The sequence below is a fragment of the Strix aluco genome, chromosome 4, assembly GCF_031877795.1.
Source record: "Strix aluco isolate bStrAlu1 chromosome 4, bStrAlu1.hap1, whole genome shotgun sequence".
Classification (NCBI taxonomy): Eukaryota; Metazoa; Chordata; class Aves; order Strigiformes; family Strigidae; genus Strix; species Strix aluco.
Genome location: NC_133934.1, coordinates 115402633 through 115425169, shown reverse-complemented (window position 1 = coordinate 115425169; position 22537 = coordinate 115402633). Strand labels below are relative to the sequence as shown.

The 22537-nt window shown below is 39.7% G+C and overlaps 1 protein-coding gene across 2 annotated transcripts in view; it reads left to right on the top strand.

Annotated features, from left to right (window-relative positions):
• The window catches only part of CLMN (calmin), a 77777-nt gene that overhangs the window by 47864 nt on the left and 7376 nt on the right, over nt 1–22537 (top strand). For both annotated transcript variants that reach the window (XM_074825035.1, XM_074825036.1), the window contains exons 2-12: nt 3729–3790; nt 6361–6456; nt 7988–8071; nt 10685–10777; nt 12055–12245; nt 14049–14242; nt 15242–15324; nt 16734–18053; nt 19696–19877; nt 20876–20936; nt 21997–22058. In XM_074825035.1, coding sequence (XP_074681136.1) covers nt 3729–3790; nt 6361–6456; nt 7988–8071; nt 10685–10777; nt 12055–12245; nt 14049–14242; nt 15242–15324; nt 16734–18053; nt 19696–19877; nt 20876–20936; nt 21997–22058 — 2428 coding nt within the window. The remainder of the gene's footprint in view (nt 1–3728; nt 3791–6360; nt 6457–7987; nt 8072–10684; nt 10778–12054; nt 12246–14048; nt 14243–15241; nt 15325–16733; nt 18054–19695; nt 19878–20875; nt 20937–21996; nt 22059–22537) is intronic.

Here is a 22537-nt window from a genome sequence, read left to right as displayed (position 1 = left end):
TACATGCAAATCAAGCAGTTTTCTGAAGCTATGTAATTACACACTGACAAGTGTTCCACTCAAATCAGCTTCCATGTTTCATAGTTCCTTCATGTGCCCAGCCCCATGGTGATGTGCCTCAGAGGATTATTCATAACTGGTTCTACAACAACAGAATAAATAGTATTTAAAAGCAAATTAATATTTGCTATCTCCAATTTGCTGTTGAACGTAGAGGCTGTTAGGGGATTGGCTTCTTGTAGGTATTGCAACAGTAGTGACCTTTGAGGAGATCTGAAGGAGGAAGAAATGACATTAGCAGTAAATGCCTGAGGAATTTCTAGGCGGGTGGGGAAGGAAATAGTGCCACAAAGGGAAGCAGCCAAACGTTAACATTGTCCATTAACAGCTTAACCTTCAATTTGCCCAAGTGGTTTTTGTGACAAATTAGTCGCCTTTGCCATAAGATTTGACAAACCAGAATATGTATCTTTGTGAATATTTGCAAACTGACTAGGATGCAGGTACTTTGACTGAGCCAATTTCTGCCAAATTCTGTTGGCCTTTAGGACACAGCTGTGGGTCAGAGAACTGTGTGGGTTACACAGTAGGTTCATCATCCTATCAGTACACCTTTTCCTTCTCTAGGGATTTCTTTTCCTCTAAATTATTGCAGCTGATGCCTATCAGTGCCTTACCTGTGTACTTTGATGTAAATACTGTGCCTCTGCAACGTCTTAGACCCTACTGTGAAAGCATGTTGCAGTTGAGCTTATTGGAGGAGTATGGAAGACCCAGCTTCTGTGTGGTGGTCAGAATTTCTTATAAAAGTTTTCGCTTACGTCAAGGTCTGAGCTGAGCTGAACCAAAATGGCAATTCCTAACTTTTTACTACCTTCCAGCATTACATCTTTGAATCCAACCCTCACAGCAGGCATCCTTCTTTTCCAGCATAGGATTTGTGTGCAGGCCAGCCATATGGTGTGTGTAATTATTAGTTTATAATGGTGTTATTGCTCTCTAGCTGCCCAGTAAACCCAGTGCAGTTTCAGTAAACTATATTCATAAGCATAGGAACTTTAGACTTGAATGATTTTCTTCGCTTTTATACAATAGTAGGTGTGAAGGAGAAAAAAAGATTCCATTTAATTTATAGAAACTGTATAAAGTTTATAGAGTCTCTACAATCATCTCAGATGAAAAGGTTGTGGAAAAGAGGGGCTATACCAAAACTGGGAGGTCCACAAAGCTGGAGAATAATGGTTAAAGGCACACATCGGTAAATACCTGTGCTGAACTTTTCCCATTAACTACCGTTGAGCATATGGACTGCATTAGGGTTTTGTCTGCCTTAGGGATTTTATAAACACATTTCCTCCCCTTTCCTCTTCCCTATCCAGTTATTATTGCTTTAGACTATTACAGAATCAAATAGCGTCCATTCTGGGATCATCGTTCTTACTGGAAGGACGCTGTTTGCTGTAGAAACATTCACTGATTAGTGTCAGAAACCTATGTATATATGCAAGTGCTTTCTTGAATGTGCCTTGTTTTGGTTTTTTTTTTTGGTATGAGCTTCCTGAAGCAGGAATACCATCTTGGCTCGCCCATCCTTTGAGGCATATGTGCAACTCTAATTTGCATCTATGGCAGAATTTCTGCAGCAAAATTAGGAGCCAATGTGTACTCAGTTTTATGGATGATCTGTAAATAAACACAGCTCTCTTTTGCATCCATCCTTACTCTGAAAATGAAGGTTGCCGAAGTGACTGGTGAAAAATAGCACCCGAAACCAAGAATCGAAGTCTCTGATGAAATAAAAAAACATTAATTTTGCTTCTGTGTACCCTTCTGTGTTTCCTCTTTGATCTTGGTCGACATTGGAAGTTTGTATATCCAGCCCATTTGATAAGGTCTCCTGTCCTCCCCGAAACCTGGCACTGCCCATCTGAGCATTCCTGAGCATTTCAGAGAAGGTGGCCCTGTTGCCTGCCACTAGCTCCTGCACCCGTTCTGCTTTCCCCTTTGCACAAACACATGTGTTTGAACAAAAAGCACTGTATCTGGGAACAGATCTGGCTTAAGATTAACCTCCACCCACCCTCAAAAGTTAATTTTAACAGATCAGTTGTGGAAGTTACACCCCAGGTGACACATAGCACTTCTGCTGCTCCGCCGTGGTTGTGAGTACATGGAAAGCCAGTTCTGGGTTCAAGGTGCTGAAGGAAGGGAAGCCCAAGAAAGATGTGACACATCTCTTAGTTTATTGTACTTTGAGACTTGTAGGTGGTAAATGCTGTGGGTTTTTTACAGATATTCTGGAACTCTAATATAATTTACAGTTTCATTTGTAGAGAGCTGTTTCAAATCTGTGCACATTCTTCTAACATATTTTAAAAGAAAAGCCAATAGCAATAATTAGTTTGGCTTTTTCCATGTATTCTAAAGCACTTAAGGGGTAATGCCTTTTTTTAACCAATCTTACATAAAATCAGGTTTTACAGGAATAAGAGGACTTAAAAGGCCCGAATGGCCGTCAGTGACAGATGTAATTCATGCTGAAAGCTCTATTCCGATACATCAAAATAAGGAAAACAATTATACATATGATTAGAGGCTGCTGACCCTTCAGTTAAAATGATCAAAAAGAACAATATTAAAATTTGATTTACAGAAGCTACTACTTAGCCTATAATTACTCTGACCAATAAAAACAAACCAGACTTTTACAGAATGTGATTTCCCAGTAGATAGGTTGGCTATTTTTGTAGGGCTGAAGAAACACAAAATGGTTTTAAAATATATTTGATATGCTCTATGAGTAAATTGAAATACAGCATAAAACTAGTTTTAATGTTTTTTGTTCATAAATTGCCAGATTTCCTTAATTCAAGTGAAATTTGAGAACCACTTGAGAATAATTGTCTCTAAAATGAAATACTACTTTGTCAGTCTACTTCGTTTATATTAAATATATGGTTTACTTTTTTATATTGGAAGGTAAATGAAAGTTGGTCAGTAATAGGATTCCTCTTGCACTTTTACTGTAGTTCACTATGGAAATGGATTCAGGAAATGGCAGATGTGATTAAAAACTCTTCAGCTGGCCCAAGAGCTGTTTGTACAGCACCTAGCATACAGCACTTCTGGCAAGGAACAAGCACTCCTCATCTTACTGCAATATAAATATAATGATTCTTAAATGCAGAAACTTGGAATTTTGATTTTAAATGCACTAGTTAGGAGAGCAGGAAGATGAGATTTGATGAGGCTTTTCCATTCATAAAAACGAAGACAAAATTGTTGTGTCGGCTAATGCAGTCTGTCTCCTGTGCATGCAAGTAAGTACATTGGAATCCACACCAGCCCAATTTACATGAGGGTGTCAGAGCAATACTCCTATAAATTGACATATAAGGGTCAAGCTGCCTGCTCAGAGGCTAACATCACTGGAGAGCTGTGCACAACACATAAATGTTCACCTCTCAAAAGTTACATTGACGATTGAAAAACTGAGATTTTTTCCTACTTCTTTAGAATGCATCGACAAGGGTACAGCTCACGTCTGGGCAAAGAAATTGAATAAAACACCATAGTTCAACCTTATATATCCTGATTTGGAATATATTTGTTTTATTCACAGGGCTCTCATGAGTTCTGACTTTTTTGTGCATCGGTTTTTGAAATTTCCTACTAGCTTTCCCTGTTTTGAAAGCTTAAGTGCTGTTTTTTGTTTCTGGTATTTCTAGTGGAACGGGAAAATGTGCAGAAGAGGACCTTTACCAGATGGATAAACCTACATTTGGGAAAGGTAAGACTGACAAACAGTCTTGATGTTGAGATACAGGGATGCAATCATAGACAGACTGCAATTAATTCCTTTTAAACAGGTTAAAATTTGGAAACAAAGTTGACTTCTGTGCATATGGGGATGTTTGAAGGAGAGTGAGGGGAAGCTGAAAGCATGTTTCTGGGTAAATGAAAAATGCTTTTCAGGTGCACCAAATGCTTGGCTGGCTTTAGTTTCTCTCAGGTGCATTTAAGTCTTTAATGCTACTGACTGTTATCATGAGGCTAGAATTTCCCATAGAACATACCCACATAAAATCAAATGTGATTGAGGCTGCTCTGAGGTGACAATGCCTGTGTTCTTCCCTGGACTGCAAGTTCAAACATCTGAGGTATCATTCCCAAAGATGGGTGTTCTTCAGAACCTGGCTTTATCCCAGATCTGCAGATGGGAAACATTAATTCCTCGTCAGTCATGTTTGGGGGGGGCTGTATGATGGGATCTTTACAAATCCACTTTATGTTAGAGAAATAATTTTTGGACATCATATTTTTAAAATGTAATTGTTTCTTAATCACACCATAATATGGTTGTTAAACCTAATTTACTGTTCTTATTGCTAGTAGATAAGTACTAACTCTCCTAAGTAGTCTGCCATCCAGAGAACCATCTTCCTGCTCTTGAGGATGAAAAGAGGAAAAAAAATCTTGGTCTTACTGAGACAGCAGCAATGCTTAGTGCAGGATGAAGGAATGAGACCAGCTTCCTGAGCTAGACAAAGTCCTAATTTGGACTGGAGTTTGAGCTTCACAGTGCTTTTAGTATATGTGGCTAAATTTAATAAAGTACAGACTGGGACTAAGTTTGGGCTACAAGCTGACTCCCAGTTTAACTCCTGTAGTTCTTGGGAAGTGATTTCATTTCAGACAACAGTAAAGTAAAGGGATTTTATAAGAAAGGCATCACATATATAGTTGCTTAAGTCCACTACTCTGCAGTGAGTGTTGCTGAAGGAATAAAGGGATCCTCTTAAATCTCACTGGAAAATCAGAATAAGGCTAGTTGGAAATGTTTTGACTAGCAATTGCTCCCAAAGGTCTCTCAGAATGAAGACAGTGTTACGTGATGCCTTTGTGAATCAGGCTCTAGGGCTTTAAACTAACTGCAATTTTGAAAGTTGTCAAAAAGGGTTGTCAAATATGTGACTGTGGGGAAGGTCTTTGATTTACAGAAGGAACTAGATCATGAAAAAGGCTGTAGGGTGCTGTTAATTCTGCCATGCCAAGCATATGAAGTCTTAGAAACTTTGTGGGCAGGTGAACTGTTTTCTCTGGAGTGCACAGATATTTTTTTCCTCTCTGATTCAACAAAGAAAAATACTTTTCTTAAGAAAGGGAAAAAGTTTGCTGCTCATTAATGTTTTTCCTGAAAGTGGCATAATAAACAGCCGTGTAAATAACAAGAGCTTTGCTAAAGCTCGCTCTAATTACAGGTGATTCCCCGAGGACACCCACTGAGGAAGATGGCTTCTGTCTTTATCCTCAAAGAATCACTTCTTACAGAGTGGCTTCTTTCTTTTAAAGGCAGCAGTGAAGTCGTCTTCTTGTACTTCCTCAGGAAACTTATGTTGTGGTGTGTCCCCTTTTGGAGCAGACCATCCCATTTGTGAGACTCTGCTGGTCATGGCGTAATTGGGAATAGTCTGCATCTTCCAAGTTCTGGTTCCTGTCTTAAGTACTGAAAGAATAAAAAAGGTTTGGGTTTGAGGCTTTCAGATAGGTTATTTAATTTTGAAATGAATGATACTTTGCTTTCTTTCAGTATGGAGCATTGTTTAGTACTGTTGGCTAGATTAAAGACTAGTAATGAAAATGTATGGTCCCAGTTTGCCAGAAGCAGTGCTTAATCAAACAGTAGTGCATTGCCCGACCAAAGATAAAAAGATTGGGCTCTTTAGGGACACATTAGTGAGTGACACCTGAACAGAGTGTAATTGCTGCAGCTGAGACTACCCCTAAAGGCTCTGCTGACTTGGCTGCATGCCTCCACACATCATCAGACACCTCAGCGAAGCAAGGAGATCGTACCCTTTGGAGAAGTTTGCTGAGGAGAGGGAGACACAATACAAGAAGTTGCTATTTAAAGTACTTAGAAAGTACTGGGAAACAGAATGGCACCACCAGAAACCTTGCAAAGGAGACAGGACATTGTGGCCAGCTGGATCATGGGCTTATTTCAGTGTAAAGTGGGATTTGCATCTGCTGGACTTGTCTTAGTCTGAGGGATCCGCACCCAACCCTTGGGTGGTCACTTCCTAGACAGAATATTTAGGGTGAGATTCTGTTACGGGAAATCTAGAATAAGTCGTTGTCTGACCTCAACTACATGAGTACTGTATCTCAGTTTTAGCTCCAACATTCCTAGGACAGACTTGCCACTGACATGAAGAACAGTCAGCCCTTTCTTCCTGCAGGCTAAGATTTGCTTCTAGTATCTCTGTCTTGTAAAAGTCTCCTTCTTACTCTCTAAAATCATGGTGACTTACCAAGCATTAAAACCTCTAAAAGCTACCTGGTTTCTTTTCTTCACAGTGCAAGCCTCCTCTGAAAGTGAAAGACTTGTTTATTGATATACAAGATGGCAAAATCTTGATGGCACTACTGGAAGTCCTGTCAGGACAAAAGCTGGTATGTATAAAGAGGGAGAAACCTCCGTAGGTATGGAGCTCTGTATGTTAGAAGCAACAATGTATGGACATCCAAGGAATAAGGGTGAACTTGGTCCCATGTCTTGGGTACAGTAATAAGAATTTCAGTAACTTTGTTGTGATTTTCTTATGTTATAGGCCAGTGTCCTGAGCTGTAGCTTAGATTTCAAGGAAATGTATAACAATGAGGTGTAAATGGTATGTGATCAGTGTAAATGTTCCTACCGCCCAGGTTTTTTAAGGCTTTAATACATTCATGCTCCTATTTGGAGATCACCCAAGTCACATTACCAAGAAAAGATACATTTGCTGTATTATTTTTTAATAAATTCTGTTTCTATTTTTTCTAAGATCATTATGACACTTAATAGGTCTGCTGATGCTTGGTGTAGTTGTGAGTTTAGTTCTGGTATCCTGGCTCAGGTTTCATTGGTGTTACTGATATGGTCTAAATCAGAAGGGTAAAGTTTCACTTATCAGAATCTTTTTCTCTCCTCCTTTCTTTGTAAGAGCTGTATAAAGTTCCATATACTAGAAATGGAAACACCTAATGCAAATATAAATGACCAATTACAGTTGACTTTAATGTTTTCCTTCTACATCAGTCTTGTCAGCAAGTACTCTCCTGTGTGGGTATCACACTTGGGTAAGAGGAGAGACCTGTTCTGCAGCCGTCTCACCATTACAGATGCACTTGCAATCACCTGGTGATGCTCTGAAGTGACTGGACCATCTGCATACTGCAGCATGAAAGGCCACTGTGGTCACATACTCAGAACTACCTCTTTTTTAATATTCTTGCAGTTTTGGTGAGCTGTAGCAGAAGCAGCAGTGTCTCTGTGTACATTCACACAGATTGCATTGAGAGCCAGGCTGGAAAGGAATTGAAGGGGGAGACACAGGGTAAATGGGGAATATGCATCATAAACCCTGCACTATGCCCTGGAAGGTCAGGGGGGAGGGCAAGGAAGGACGTAAAGTCAGCTGGCCAAACTTGTTGCGCTGGCAGTTAGGTGTTCCTGCACATGTGATAAAAACAGTGTGCCAAAGTGGAATTGCAGGGAGACAGGCATGCAACAAATTTGTTTCATTTCTGCCAGAGTGAAGGTTTCTGCCCTCCTACCTGCCTGTGCCTGCTATGAAAACTACTCACGCTTCCTAATTAGGATCATTTAATTTAATTCAAGACAAAAAAAAATCTATTATTACGAATTTTCAGGTAATATTGATCCTGTGACTGAACATGGTTGGGGAGTGATTACATAAATAAATAATCAACGTGGCAGGTCCAGGAGAGTGATAACATCTGGAGAGCAGGAAAGCTGGTTGTAAACCCTACAGCAAAGGCAGATCATGTAGTTGAAGGACTTATCAGAAAAGATGGCAATAATTTTACATAGGTAGATTTCCTTAGCTTTATTTTGCCTCTGTGTTTGTGGGTTTTTAAGCGTTGCATGACATGGTGAATAATCCCACCATTTTTAAAACAGTGTGGCTCTTAATTTTTCTAGATGCATGAATACAAATCTTCAACCCATCGCATTTTTCGTTTGAACAACATAGCCAAAGCACTTAAGTTCTTGGAGGACAGTAATGTGAGTATTTGCAAAGGCTGGTCTTAATATCTTCTCTTGATGTATGTTGCAAATTGTCCTAATTGTAACTAGTCTGATGTGCTACATGTACTTAAGAGGAAAGTACTGCTTAAAGGCACTGGGACTTCAGCAGCAAGGCTGAAAAGCCACATAAAAATGCACAACGAGAACACCTACAGAGTCTAAAATAAGGATTATTTGTTCATTTTATAATGTAAAAGTTCAACAGGATTAAAGGATCAGGGACCCAATATTAAAAGAAAAAAAAAAAAAAGAAATGCAAGTAATTTTTATGAACTGGGTCTTAGTGGCATTACTTCAGTTACACTGAAGGTAGATGACATTCTTTCGTCAGAAATATTTGCAGTATTACAAATCATGTATTTATCTGGTAAACTGCTGCAGCAGCTGATCATGAGTCAAAGGCAAGAGAAAATTAGATCTGGGAACATGACATAAATGCATAATTACAGGAATCAAAACCTTATAAGGATATAACTTCCCTCATAGTCAGTGTGGCACTACTGCAACATCACTTCCTAAAAGTTGTAAGTGACCAAGCAAGATCAGATTCTGTAGCTTGAAATGGTTCATTCCTTTTTTTATTTCTCCCATTAGGGCTTTATTCCAAAGCCCTATGGATGTGGCCTGTGTCTTGAAAACTCTCTGCTCTTGAAAACTCTTGAGAAGTAATGGGGTCAAGAGAAGTCCCAACCATGTAACAACTCATATATATGGTATACCTAAATCTTTCAGAAAGAGAAAATAAATATTGGACTATGTCCTATAAAGGACTGCAGCAGGGTTTTAACTTTATGGATGAGGAGGGATCTGGTGTGTGCATAGGGGCAAAACCCTGCCTTGCATGGAATGCCGCAACAGCAACTGATGTCACTTTGCTGCTTCCCTGCAGCAGTGCTGGTCGTGCAGGAGAGTCACTTCAAACCCCTGTGCAGGAATGAGCATGATGTGAGGTCTTAGTGGATCTCTTACAACCTCGTGGATGTGGGAGGTTTGACCTCCTTTGCCTTTTTCCCCAGGAGAAGATGTGAAAGTTGAAGAAGTTGTCCAGCAACTTCCAGGTGTTCCAGTTTCCTTCTGGAATCTCCACCAGTAGGGGCTGATCCGGCCCTAAATGTGTATGTCTACGTGCCCTGATACAGAACTGCTAAGAAGTATTGTACATGTTCACGTACTTCTTAACAGTTTCACAGTTGATGCTTTCTACCCAAATCTAGCTAAGGCCCATCGGCAGATGAGATTTTTTCTCTCTGTTGATAAATCAACATATTGCAGCTGAGGCATATCTCGTTGCTAGGACCTCACTAGGGGACAACCTAGAAACCTCAGTGAGCAAGGCCAGTCAGGAGGATCCTTGGACACAGGCAGCCTTTTAATTAATAGTGCTAAGACACCTACTTTTCTATGGATTTCTTGTTTCCTTAAGAGTAAGCAGCCAGTATATTCTAGCTGGGTATCTTTACTAGGCTGGGTGACAAACATAAGCAGCAGTAAGAGGACAGAGCTGACACTGACAGCAGTCTAATGATAAATGCCACTTGTTCCCCATTTTGGAGAAGCTGCTATGGAAGTGTACTAGGTCTTAAAGGTTTTCCCATGCCAAATACCTTGGAGCTAGCAAGAAATCTGAGCTTTGAAATATGACAGCTAGAGGTGTCTTCTTGCTAAGATTGAAAACTGTTGTGCGAACCACTAGATAAAAAGTTATTTTGCTTTCCTTTTTTCACTTTTACCAAACCGGTTAGTGAAGGGTGGTGATGAAAGTGTTGGCAAAATGCCTTGGCTGCCAAGAGCTTCAGGGTTAGATATTAAACCACAGTGGGTGGAACCCATAAGAATACGCTTCTGTGGAACTGGGGCAGCAGGGTAAAGCACTGTTAAGTGATTCATCATGTACAGGATTTCTAAGTGATAAATGTATGCTGGGCTTTAACTTGGTCTGCGTGCCATGCGCAGTACTGACAGCTTCCTTGCTTCCTCCCTTCTCCATGACCTTTGCCAAAACCAAGTCTGTATTGTCTAAGATAATAACATCCTGGTGTTATCAGGTGGAAGAAACCTCAGTGTGGGAAAGTCTAGAGTTTGCTTGGATTAGGCAACCCTATCCTTTGCTAACTGATTTAATCAGAACTCTGTCACAAGCTGTGTAAGGTGAGATTAGCAAGGAGAAAGGAGATGCATAGCAAAACAGAAGAAAGCTGATCTTACTAGGATTTTAATTTTTGTACAAGAAGTGACTCTGCCTTTTAAGAATAGGATCCACTAGTGGGGGCATCATCTTGTTCCATTTTTGTATGGAGGAAATGCATTTGTGGTCCTGAGGATGCAGAAATGGGCTCATTTCTGTTCTGCAGACTATGCTGGGGGCTTGAAATAAGAGTTCCATGAGCAGGGTGGTTGTGGTCAGGGCAAATTGTCACTAACACAAGATTTCAGTCTTGCTTTTTGACTGGCCAGTCAGAATTCAGTCTTGCTTTTTGACTGGCCAGTCAGTGGCAGAAGTGTTCTGGACATATGCAATAGTCTCAGTGCATTTTTTGCATTCACCTTGTTTCTTTGAATTTGGCTCTGAATTTATGATCTCTTCTACAGGTAAAGCTTGTTAGCATTGATGCAGCAGAAATAGCAGATGGAAATTCCTCTCTGGTACTTGGACTAATATGGAATATAATCTTGTTTTTTCAGGTAATAAAACTTGAATACTTTAATCATAAGTGAACAATCTTGATGGTGTCAATGTATTCCAGCTGAATACTGATTTTTTAATTGATTTTTAATCCTAAAAAACATAATTAAGCATGCTAAACCTGAGCTTTTCCATCTTAATATACACTAATTTTATACCTGCAGCTGCTTTCATTTTACTTCACTGGACATATTTTGGTGTAAATAGGAGACAGTTTAAACCCTCATTTGACTTGGACCAGAATTAGAGCTTCAGATTACTACTTTCCCTTCTCTCCTGTGCCTTCTTATAGTTCTGCTCCAGATTCCCTGGATCTGAACCAATGTCTTGGGTTAGTTTCCAGGTCACAGCTTATTTTTAATAACCTTTTCTGGATTTGGTCCAATGTGGTGGGAAACTACATGTAGAATCAGTCACCTCCAGAGACTTACTCAACATGGCAAAAATTTGCAACTGATGTAGATGGCCAGATGAAAGGTCTTGAAGGGCCTGGAACTGATAAAACTGATTTGAACCTGAAAATTGATTTAGCCTCAGCCTTAGATTAAAACTGCTCCCTAATCTACGCTTATTTTGAAAATGACCTCCTAGACAATACAAAACTCTAATGAACAAAGAGAGATGGAGGGAGGGTCCTGCAACTATCATAAGACTATAAGGCTCTTTCATCCTCTTGGGTTCATTTAAAAAACGGCTAAAGGTTTAAAAAATAATCTCGAAGTTGCCGTGGGGTTCCTCTCCTTGGCTGAGCTTCTCAAGCTGCACAGCACCAGTTTGGCCAGATGGACTAGCAGGCAGAGATGGTGCGCTGGAATCTGTTGCCCCAGCAGCAGAGGGCATGGGGGACCTGAAAGCAGCAGAGTGGATAATTTGGACTCAAATACCAATGCTGACCAAGGACAGGAGAGCTGCTGCAGGTCACCATTTCTTGACTAACAATATTTCACTCAAGCAAGTCCTATGAGAAGAACAATTTCAGTTATACTAACTTTTCTTTCAAGGACATGTTTCTTTGCCTGTTGTTTAATATGAATTTGCTCAGTTCAGCCTGAACTGATACCTTGCCCTTTCTGTTTCCTGGGGCTGCCAGCTGGGCTGCTGCTGGCTGTCACGCCTATGCAATACAAATTGAGAGTTATAATGGATAGGTCTATAATTACCTCTTAAAATTCAGTTCTGGCACTGTTACATTTAAAGTTTGCGTGAAAACAAGCACTGAGTTCTCCATGCAGCCGGTGTTAAACCAGAGCACTGTGTGTTTTGCCTTTTATTGCAGATTAAGGAGCTGACAGGCAACCTCAACAGGAACTCCTCCTCCTCCAGCCTGTCCTCTGGGCCCAGTGGTCCAGAGTCAGACACATCCCACCCCAGCACTCCCAGTGTGGAAAGAAACATATCCATTACAGTGAAGGATCAGCGGAAAGCCATCAGAGCCCTTCTAATCTGGGTTCAGAGGAAAACCAGAAAGTAAGCTGACAAACCCTTGTATAAAACTGTGTTTTCCCACCTGCTCTTTTCTTTCTCCTGCCCTGTGTGTGTGTTACCATGTGCTATGGCTTCTGCTTTTGAAGTTTGCAGGCGCAGAGTCTCTGCAGGGGGGTATATCACTACAGCCGTGTCTCAACAGTGGCCATCTGACCTTGAAGCCATGTGCATTGCTGGCTTCATGATTTGAGTGTTAAATGTTAACTTGCACTAATCTGCTTGGCACTGTTTAAAACAGGATTGTTCCCTCCTCGCCCTACCCCCTGGCTTCCATGTAGTTTATTTGATATCTTTTGCTACTTAAAGGGTAGGCATAAATAAGGGGTGAACTGAAAAAATAAATATATTGAAGGACTTTAGCAACAGGCTTTTAAATTAAGCAGCAGCCCTGGGGGAGTTTCTCTGTGTGCTGCAGAGTGCCTTGAAGGACAGAGCCCCCGTTAGAGTCCCTCTTTCCTCAGGAAGGGAGTGAATCTTAAGTTGCTTCTCATGCAGGTAACATTTGGAGTCCATTTCCATTGCTCAGCACATCTCTCTCCTCTTTAATAAAAAAGCAGTTCTTTCACCAAAGCATTTTGTCTAGTAGTGCTTTAACCTGGCAGGGCTACTGTTAGGTTAAAAATCTTCAGTGTAAGATGTCTAGTGCACATGTAAATGCTTGGAGTGTATTTTACTTATATTATTATCTGAAGTGATGACTGCTAGAGAGTTTTAAAGAAGGCATGGGTCAAACTTACTTATACAAGCTGGATAGCGGAATATTTGGCATTTTTGCCTATTGATAGATTTATATGTCCAAATCTGCCTCTGAACACAAATGTTCTGTGTCTAGTGTTGAAGATACAAATTTGTATCTTAAATACTTGGTCCTGTGGGCCACATCATCCCTTGGTTATCTCCAGTGAAGCTAAGGGTGCTTGTTGTGCAGATAAACTTGTCCCATTGAGAGCACTGCTGCTAGTGCAGACTGTAGAGAAAGCAGAGTTTTAGTCCCAAAATAATGCTGATATTGTCACTAACAGAGAGGTGGTACAAGGAGAGTGAGAAGTAAAGGCCATAGACTTTTTGGTCCAGTCAAAGAGTACAAATTGAAAACATCTAGTAGGAGAAAATTGTCCTTGCAACTGCACTATTAAAAACATAATAGTGTCATTATAATCATGTTATCCAATGAGCTGTGCAGAATTTTCTATTCTATTGCAAGTTTGATGGTTGTTTTTTCCTCCAAAACTTTGGGCATCTAATACACTTGTCATTTATACATATACTGACACCATTTGCATTTGGCAAAGCACAATTCTCTGCTATAGAAGGCCAAGTACACAGGAATGTGAATCATTTATGCTTATGTTTTTAAGTATTTAAGTGTTGGCAGTCTTCCCAAGCTATGGCATTAAAATGCTGGAGAGCACAGAAACAGGAATCACAGAGACATTTGGTTTTGTGAATGTTAAATGTGGTTTCTGAGTTCTTGAGGGCTTTGTTTTTGCTAACTACTTCCTACAAGCAGGTTGATGTCAGCTGTTAGCCACACTGATCCAGTTTGTGAATCTTTGTGTTTTATGGATGTATTTTTTGCATTTCAAAATCCAAAAAGATCTCAAATGTGTCTAGTGCAACTCAGCAACCTTACTTTTAACTTTCAGGAGTCTTTGAAAAAGGTGATGTCTTTACCAAGTTGGCAACCTTACTTTTAACTTTCAGGTGTCTTTGAAAATGATGATGCCTTTACTTTGGATTTTTGTAACACAACCACCCATGTAAACTGTATGTAATTCTGTTCAGGTATGGTGTTGCAGTTCAGGACTTTGCCAGCAGTTGGAGGAGTGGCCTTGCTTTCTTAGCTATCATAAAAGCAATAGACTCTACTTTAGTAGACATGAAGCAAGCACTGGAGAAATCGTCTCGAGAGAACCTGGAGGATGCTTTCAGCATAGCACAAAATAAGCTGGGTGTTCCTCGGCTCCTAGAACCAGAAGGTAAAACGCCTACATCAACTTTGTTGGGTAACGTTCAAACTATAATGAATTCATGAGTATTGCATTGTAACACCTACCAAAAACCTCTCAGTGATTAGACTGTTGATGTGATCAGTGTGTTGGGCTGATTGCTAAGAAAAATAAAAATGAATTGGTCACTGGCTTGTAGTTGTATGCTTCCAGTCATATTTGTGAGCTCCTTGGGGGCAGAGATCTTACCATAGTTATAGCTATGTACACTGGTCCTGGCTAATGTTTAGATGCTGTGTGACATCTGCATTACTAGTGGGCATTAATCACTATCCTGTTGTGCTGAGAGGTGTCTCAGTGCATTAGCACCATTTCATAATGCCTAAAGCCTGCAGAGACTAAATGTCACTCCTGGATGAAATGTGCAGGTCTGCCATACCAGAACATGGGTAGATACCTATTCAAATGTATTTGCATCTCACAGTTTTTCCTTTACATTGCATTTATACACATATATATACTTATACGTGTGAACATATAAATATATGTGTGTATATAAATATATGTATATAAATGGAGATTCTTGTGGTGTTTTTTACTGAACTCTACTAGAGAGGCGTTAGGCCTTGATTTTATGATTGAAAGCACAGAATGGTTATTTTTGCTTTCATGGGTCACCTCTTAGAAGACTGGGCCATCATGCTAAAAATAAACTTCTGTGCTGTCACTCAACAAGATCACTGTCTAGTGACAACAGCATAAATGACAGTATGAAGGTGGATGTAAAGGGACCCCGATCAGGGTTTGGAATTTGTTTGGAAATAGGAAAAAATTAGTGTGAATAATGTTGAGAAATCTTTCGAGTACCATCAACAGTGAAAGCATTTCTCTTATCTGACAGAAAGAGAGAAGTGTTTGTAGCTGTTATTTCTCTCATCATAAAGGCAGGATAAATGTCTGATGAACTGTTCCTCTGCAAGAGTGTTTTAAAGCCATGTGTGCTCAAGCCCCTTGTGTCTGTCTCCATAGATATCATGGTGGAATCACCTGATGAACAGTCAATTGTGACATATGTGGCGCAATTTCTGGAACACTTCCCAGAGCTGGAAGGGGTATGTGTTTACTCCTACATCACATCATTTTTTTAATTTGCTTAATAAAGTCAAATGTTGCTGTATTTATCTTTTAGGTTTCTTCCTAAGCTATTTAAAATAAGCCACAAATAATTTTTCACATTTTTGTTAAATCCAGTCAAATGGGCTTTCATTGGCAATTGCTAAAATGCTTTTTTGGGCTTTTAAACATTCACATCCAATTACAACTTTCAGAGGTTAGAACTGGTTACATAGGGCTCTACTACTTTGATATACTAGTCTTAAATAAGGCTGAAATTTATCCCTTCACCTATGATGATTCATTGGACTTTGAATTTCATTTTGAATTCTATCTTCTCAAGTTTGAGAGCTACAGTCAATCTGAATTTAGCAGGTATCAGACATAAGATACCAGAGGCTGAATCTTGGCAATGCAGCATTCAAAAGCACTCACTGTAAACATGAAGTAAACTGCCGCTTAAAGGACCAGGACTTTTTTGCAGACTTTATAAAATATAAAGAATTGAGGAGCAAGCAGGGACTGACAGTGTCAGGGATTGACGAAGGTCTTTTTGAGAAACAGATAAACTTACAGAGGAACTAAAGAACAGGAGACAGAAAACTCGAGGGAAAATGTGAAGACCCAGGAACCAGAGGAGAGGTTCTGCATAAGTTGAAAACTGTTCTGGAGGCTGCTTTGTACTTCTAGACAAACCTAGTTCAATAATAGTCCTTCTGGTTTGAAAGGGTCCCCAAGGGACTCAGTGTCCCTCAAGTATCTGCATTAAGTTTTTGTGCTAGAGTACATGCACATAAATGATGGTTCCTACACCTCTCATTTCTTGACTGAAGGTTCCAGTTGGTGTGTACTTTGTAGCTTATAAAATTGGTGTGCATTACTAAATTCACTGGAATTAAAATTATTATAATAATCTAATTTTTATTAGATTTGATGAGCAATAAGGATTGTTGGCATTAATACTTGTGGGCATTTAAATAGACAAAGAAAAAGCCTTCTTTTTTTTTTTAATACAGTCTGTTGGAATGGAATAATCTAGTATATTAATATATTTCACGGTGGATTTAGTGGACTTGCTAGATTTATTTTATTCCCAGGGTTTGGGATTGTGTCAAAAAGCCAAGTCAGTTGTCTCCAGAGGTGCAGCAGGGAGAGATGAATACATTAATAACTGAGGAGTAGGCTTGTCTGCATTCTAATCTGCCTGTACAAGTGGCTTCTTGATGTTGAGATTTGTTCAAGTCACTTGACTTGCCAAATTGGTTTCCCTACTTTCAAAATAAGTGAGTCATTAATTGGCCATTCACAAGGTGATGGGCTAGGTAGTTATTCTTTCCCTAGTGTTTGGGAAAAGTAAAATGGTACCTGAGATATGAATTGTCTTTTAATGGTGTATCATCACTTACAGGAAGACTTTACAGATCCTGACAAGGAGCTTCCAATTGAGTCCACATATGTCCACATCAAAGACACACCTTCAGAAAAGGAAGGCAAAATCTTGATTTTAAGTGAAAGTGAAGAGAACATGTATACTGTTAATCACGAAAGGAGTCATCCTGCTCCTCCAAAGGTTCACATTCATGACGCCCCTGAGAGAATCCTATCAGAAGCTGTTCCTGAAAAATGTAATGGGAAATTGAGTCAAGTGTTAGGTGATTCACAGGAAATGTCTGAAGAGAATGACTTAGTGAGGCCTACCTCACTGAAAATTACAGGATCTGTCAGTTTTGAATCCAATTCCTCTTGGGAGGTTCTAAGTGATAAATTCATGCCAGGTGAAGGGGGCATATCCGATGATCCACTGAAACAGGATGATGACCTTTCTCCAGCTGTTCTGACAGATCAGAAGAATTCTGCTGACTCTTTTGAAGACTACTCTGAAGAATTAACTAAAGAAACCTCTACTGAATATGACAATGAAACTAAGAGCCTTTCAGCCAATACTTCTTCTTTGAGTCCATTATCCTGGACTTCAGGTATACTTACAGATGAATCTATAAATAAAGTAGAAGAGAGCAAACCCCAGACTTCAATTCTTTTACCAGAGGTTACCTCAAAACAAGAAGATACACATAAGTATGTTCTTGATCTTCTAAATGAGGAAATACTGAAACTTCCACAAAATGAACATACAAAGCAATCACCTGTCTTTGAGACAATAGAGACTAACCACTGTTCACTGAATGGTTCTAATCCCAAAGGCCAAGAACCATCTACACAGCATGAAATATCAGATGACTCTCTCTCAGATGAACCTAAAAATCCAGAGGACCTGGACAGCTGTGATGAAGTTGAGTCTTCAGCTGAAGTGCTACCCAGTTCTTCGAAAGTATCTGTAATACCCCACGATCTCTTTTATTATCCACATTATAATGTTCCCATATCAGCAGTTTTGAATGCTTACCTTGAGCCTTGTATTGAAGGTTATGATACTGGAAATGACAGTGCTTCTTCTGAAACAGTAACAGATGTTTTACAAGAGAAGGGGTTACCAGAACAGACCTACAAGGAAGATGCTCCGGAGCCAGACTTAGGGAATAAGCTAGGTGTCCCTCCGTCAGAAATAGATACTGAGAATGGCAAGGAGGAAGTGGCAGATCTTAACAGTCACATGAATTCTTCCGATGAAAAAGAAGTACCATTACTAGTAGGAGAAGAGTTAGAAATTGAAAAAGGTGGCAAGAAGGCCACCAACTGTCAAGATTCCACTATTCCACAACATCCTGAGGTATTTTATTTTTTTACCACCAGCATTTCTTTGTGTATATATGGGGGATTAGCATCTGACCTCAGTGGTTTTAATTTGCTTTCATTTTGCAAAGTTTTAGAGAAATATGTAAAATGTATTTGGTTTCCTGTCCTGTAACACTGGTTGCCACAGCCCTCTACTGGAATGAATTGAATTGCAGATTGTGAGAAGATCTGACATTAAAAGAGAAAATGAGCCCTAATACTAATAATACTGCAAAAATGTGAATTTTAATTATGTTTTAAAGTAGTTTGAGGCTCCTGTATAATCCCTAGGCATAAAAGATTATCACAGAGGGTGTTTTTAATAATTTGTAATGAGATGAACAGAAGGTAGTATTGCTGATATAGAAAGGATACAGGCAAAGATAATTTTTGTCTGAATCCAAAGAAATTTGCCTACAAAACGTTAAACCAATTTGAGTAGGATAAGTTATGTGGGTAAAATGGAGGCTTGTCTACACTGAAGGAGGAGAAAGACAGGGGGGATTTTTGGTAGTTATTCTGTGTATTGGACTTAGGCAATTTCACAGAATCACAGAACCTTCAAGGTTGGAAAAGACCTTGAAGATCATCCAGTCCAACCATTAACCTAACACTGACAGTTCCCAACTACACCATATCCCTCAGCGCTATGTCAACCCGACTCTTAAACACCTCCAGGGATGGGGACTCCACCACCTCCCTGGGCAGCCCATTCCAACGCCTAACAACCCATTCTGTAAAGAAATGCTTCCTAATATCCAGTCTAAACCTTCTCTGGTGCAACTTGAGGCCATTACCTCTTGTCCTATTGCTTATTCCTTGGTTAAAGAGACTCATCCCCAGCTCTCTGCAACCTCCTTTCAGGTAGTTGTAGAGGGCGATGAGGTCTCCCCTCAGCCTCCTCTTCTCCAGACTAATCAGCCCCAGTTCCCTCAGCCGCTCCTTGTACGACATGTGCTCCAGACCCTGCGCCAGCTTCGTTGCCCTTCTCTGGACACGCTCGAGTAATTCAATGCCCTTTTTGTAGTGAGGGGCCCAAAACTGAACCCAGTAATTGAGGTGCAGCCTCACCAGTGCCAAGTACAGGGGCAAGATCACCTCCCTGTCCCTGCTGGCCATGCTAAAGATGCTGTATTTGCTACAGCATCTCTTCTTGCAGACACTGATTTTAAATTGTCTTACACATTTTCCAGCGCAGTAATTTTAGACAGTGTTTTTCAGGAATGAGTGTCCATTTAATGTTACTCTACACGTTGCTTAGACAGGTTGCTTGGACGTGTTTTGGTCCTGACACTTACTAGAGTAATGAAGTCAATTTGCTGTTAGCTTCAAAGACTAATTGGGGATAGATTAAAAAAAGTCTTAGTGGATTACTTCAAAGAGCCATGTCATGTCATGACTTCTTATATAAAAAGAACTGGCAGCTAATTGTATGTATGTTGAACTGATGATACTTTATAGTTCAATGTATCCCAAATTATTTTCAATAAATAAATTGCTTTTTATTCTCTTTAGTGAGACTTTCAGTCTCGTACTACATGCAATTTAGCATCTGAGTAGGCTGCACCACTAAGATATTTGGAAGGGTGGGGAATCAGTCTTGTTGTCTAATGCAAAATGTTTCTTAATTTCACCAGGCCATAGTAGAACATCTAGAGGATTTATCAACAGCCATAAAGAGACCAGAAAAAAGTAGTAATAGGGAGGAAGAAGGGAAAAATATGATCAAAGCGGAAGACTTGCAGATCTCAGAAGTTGCCACTACCACTCTGTCACAAGATAAACTGGAAGAAATTGCTGATTGTCAGGAATTTACCAGGTATTTCACATTAACTTTGTCCTAAATACACCTAACTGGTATGAATGCCTGGTCTTTTGAAGAGTGCCCTGTCCGTTGGATGTTTCTTGTAGAGTTCTTTTAGGAGCAGCATTTTGGGACACGTTGGCTTCTTCGTGTGTTTCTTTTAAACATGTCAAGTGATGCAGTGCCAATGGGACTTGATTTGACTTTGGTATACAAACTTTGCTACACAAAACCCAACTGGAACCCCAATGCATTTTGAACATGGCAGTGTTATAACTTTTTCCAACAAAAAATTTTGTAATGTAGATTAAATAATTTATCTGCATTGTGACACTATGTGGAAGTGTGACACTGCTTCATTCCAACAGATATTTGTTGGCCTTTTTTTATGTCTGTGAACAAGTGAACGAGATTGTGGTAGGTTGACCTCATCTGGCCACCAGGTGCCCACAAAGCCACTCTCTCACTCCCCATCTTCAGTAGGATGGGGGGAGAAATAAGATGTAAAACTCATGGGTCGAGGTAAGGCAGTCTAATGAAAAAAGCAAAGGCTACATGTGAAAGCAAAGCAAAAGGAGACACAAAAAGGAGACACAAAAAAAAAAAAAAAAAAAAAGAAAAAAAAAGATTTATTCTCTACTTCCCATCAGCAGGTGACATCCAGCCACTTCCTGGGAAGCAGGGGCTCTTGTAGGCATAGTGGTTGCTTTAGAAGACAGATGCCTTAATAACAAGTGTGTGTGTGTCCCTCTGCCAGCTTCATCCTTTCTCTTAGTTTTTATTGCTGAGCACAACATCATATGGTATGCAATATCCCTTTGGTCAGTTTGGGTCAGCTATCCCAGCTGCGTCCCCTCTCAACCTCTTGCCAGTCCATATTCTAATACATGCAATAATGTATGTTTGTGGTTTTGCATAGCTTAAAACTAGCATGTGCAATTGCAGTGGCTATCTTTGAAGTCAAAACAAAACTTAGCTTTATGAATTTAAAACTGCTTTTACATACATTTCAGAACCACTGACAGTGATTCCAACATTTGTCTCCGGAAAAGATCTCTTAATACTTCTGAGGAGGTAAGTATGTGGAAATTTACCTATCACTGTTTCTCTGTTTCTCTTAAACTTCAAAAGTTCACATACTGTAAAGGGTCTATTCTCTGTATAAAGCTCTGTGATAATACAAAAGCCCTGTGACTACTAATAATTTTAGTGCCAAAACTAGGCATAGCTGAAAAGCTTTACTGAACTCTCCTAAATATATGGAACTGAACCTTACTGAACCTCAAACAAACCCAGAAAGGAGTACCTTATACTACAATTAAATCTATTGTAACTTTGAGGCTTATTTTATCATAACTGTATAGCTGCAACATTTCACTTATTTAAAGCTGCCTTTCTTTGCTGCTGCAGTTTCTTTTAGTTTGTGCATTCTCTGTATGTATGTTGGTGTCCTGGTCACAGCCCTGCAAAAATGCTGTGTGTCTCTTGAAGTGCACTTTTTATGAAAGAGTGGGCTCTTTTCCTCTCCTTCATTGTAGCGGTGTATTATATAATCTCAATAACAGCAGCTAACCCTAAAAGAATTTTAGCTGTAATGTGAAACTGCATTCTTAATGGCAGATGTAATTCATACTGGTTTCTTGAGAGCACACTACACAACTGAGCTCTGGATTTTTATTTTTTAAGTCAGAAGGAAGGGACAGCATCAGCAATCTGGGCACACTGAGCATGATAGGAATATGGCTCTTTTCAGCACGAAATAAAATCTTGGCCGTCTTGGGGTTTTAAAGAAATGCTGCCACCAATGTTCAATGAAAAGGAGGTTTCACACAGATGTTTTAGTTTTGCAATGCTGTCAGAGCTACTAGAAATATATATGAATGAAGGGAGCTTTATTCAACTGAATGAAAGCAACTAAAAGCAAAAAAATCTTATTTCACAACTTTTTTCCTTTTCTGTGTGTGTACCAGACTGCAGTGGTGGATGTGCTGGCAGGGAATAAATTTATAAGCAACTTTCATTTTATTTGAGCAAACGTTAAGACATACTCTGCATAAAATACACGCACAATTACCATCTTTGCAAGATGCTGGATTTTATTTTTTTTATATAATCTATTCCTGGTTTGTTTAAGGAAACCTATGGTGTAAATGCGCAGAAGATGACAGATATGGGTGAAAATCCATTAATCATCAGGTGAGTCATTCTTATTCAGACAAAGCCTTTTGCAAGGTATCCCTAACTCCTAGGTACTTCTAACAATGTTACAAAGGGAAATTAAAACCAACTGTAGCGGTAGAGACTGACTGGATGTCGTGTAATGGCTTGCAGTCTGTATTTCCCATAGGTGTAAGATACAAAACTTCTTCATTTGTCAATCTCCTCCTTGACTAAAATGCTTTTTCTTGACTTGAAAGATTCAGCTATTTAAGCAAGATTGTGAGCAGTTTCCACACGTGGTGAATATTTCAGACCAAGAAAAGAGTGGGAAGACTTCAAATATAAGGCCCTCTGGCAGTGATGACTCTTTCCAGCTTTGGAAGACTGTCAGGACACTGTTTAGTGTGCTCAGTACTAAGGAAAGATGATACTTAGTAGAGTTCTGGCCTCTGTTAGAGCACCCATGAGTTTTTATACTGTGTTTAGTTTAGATTTAGGGTGATGGACCCTGAACG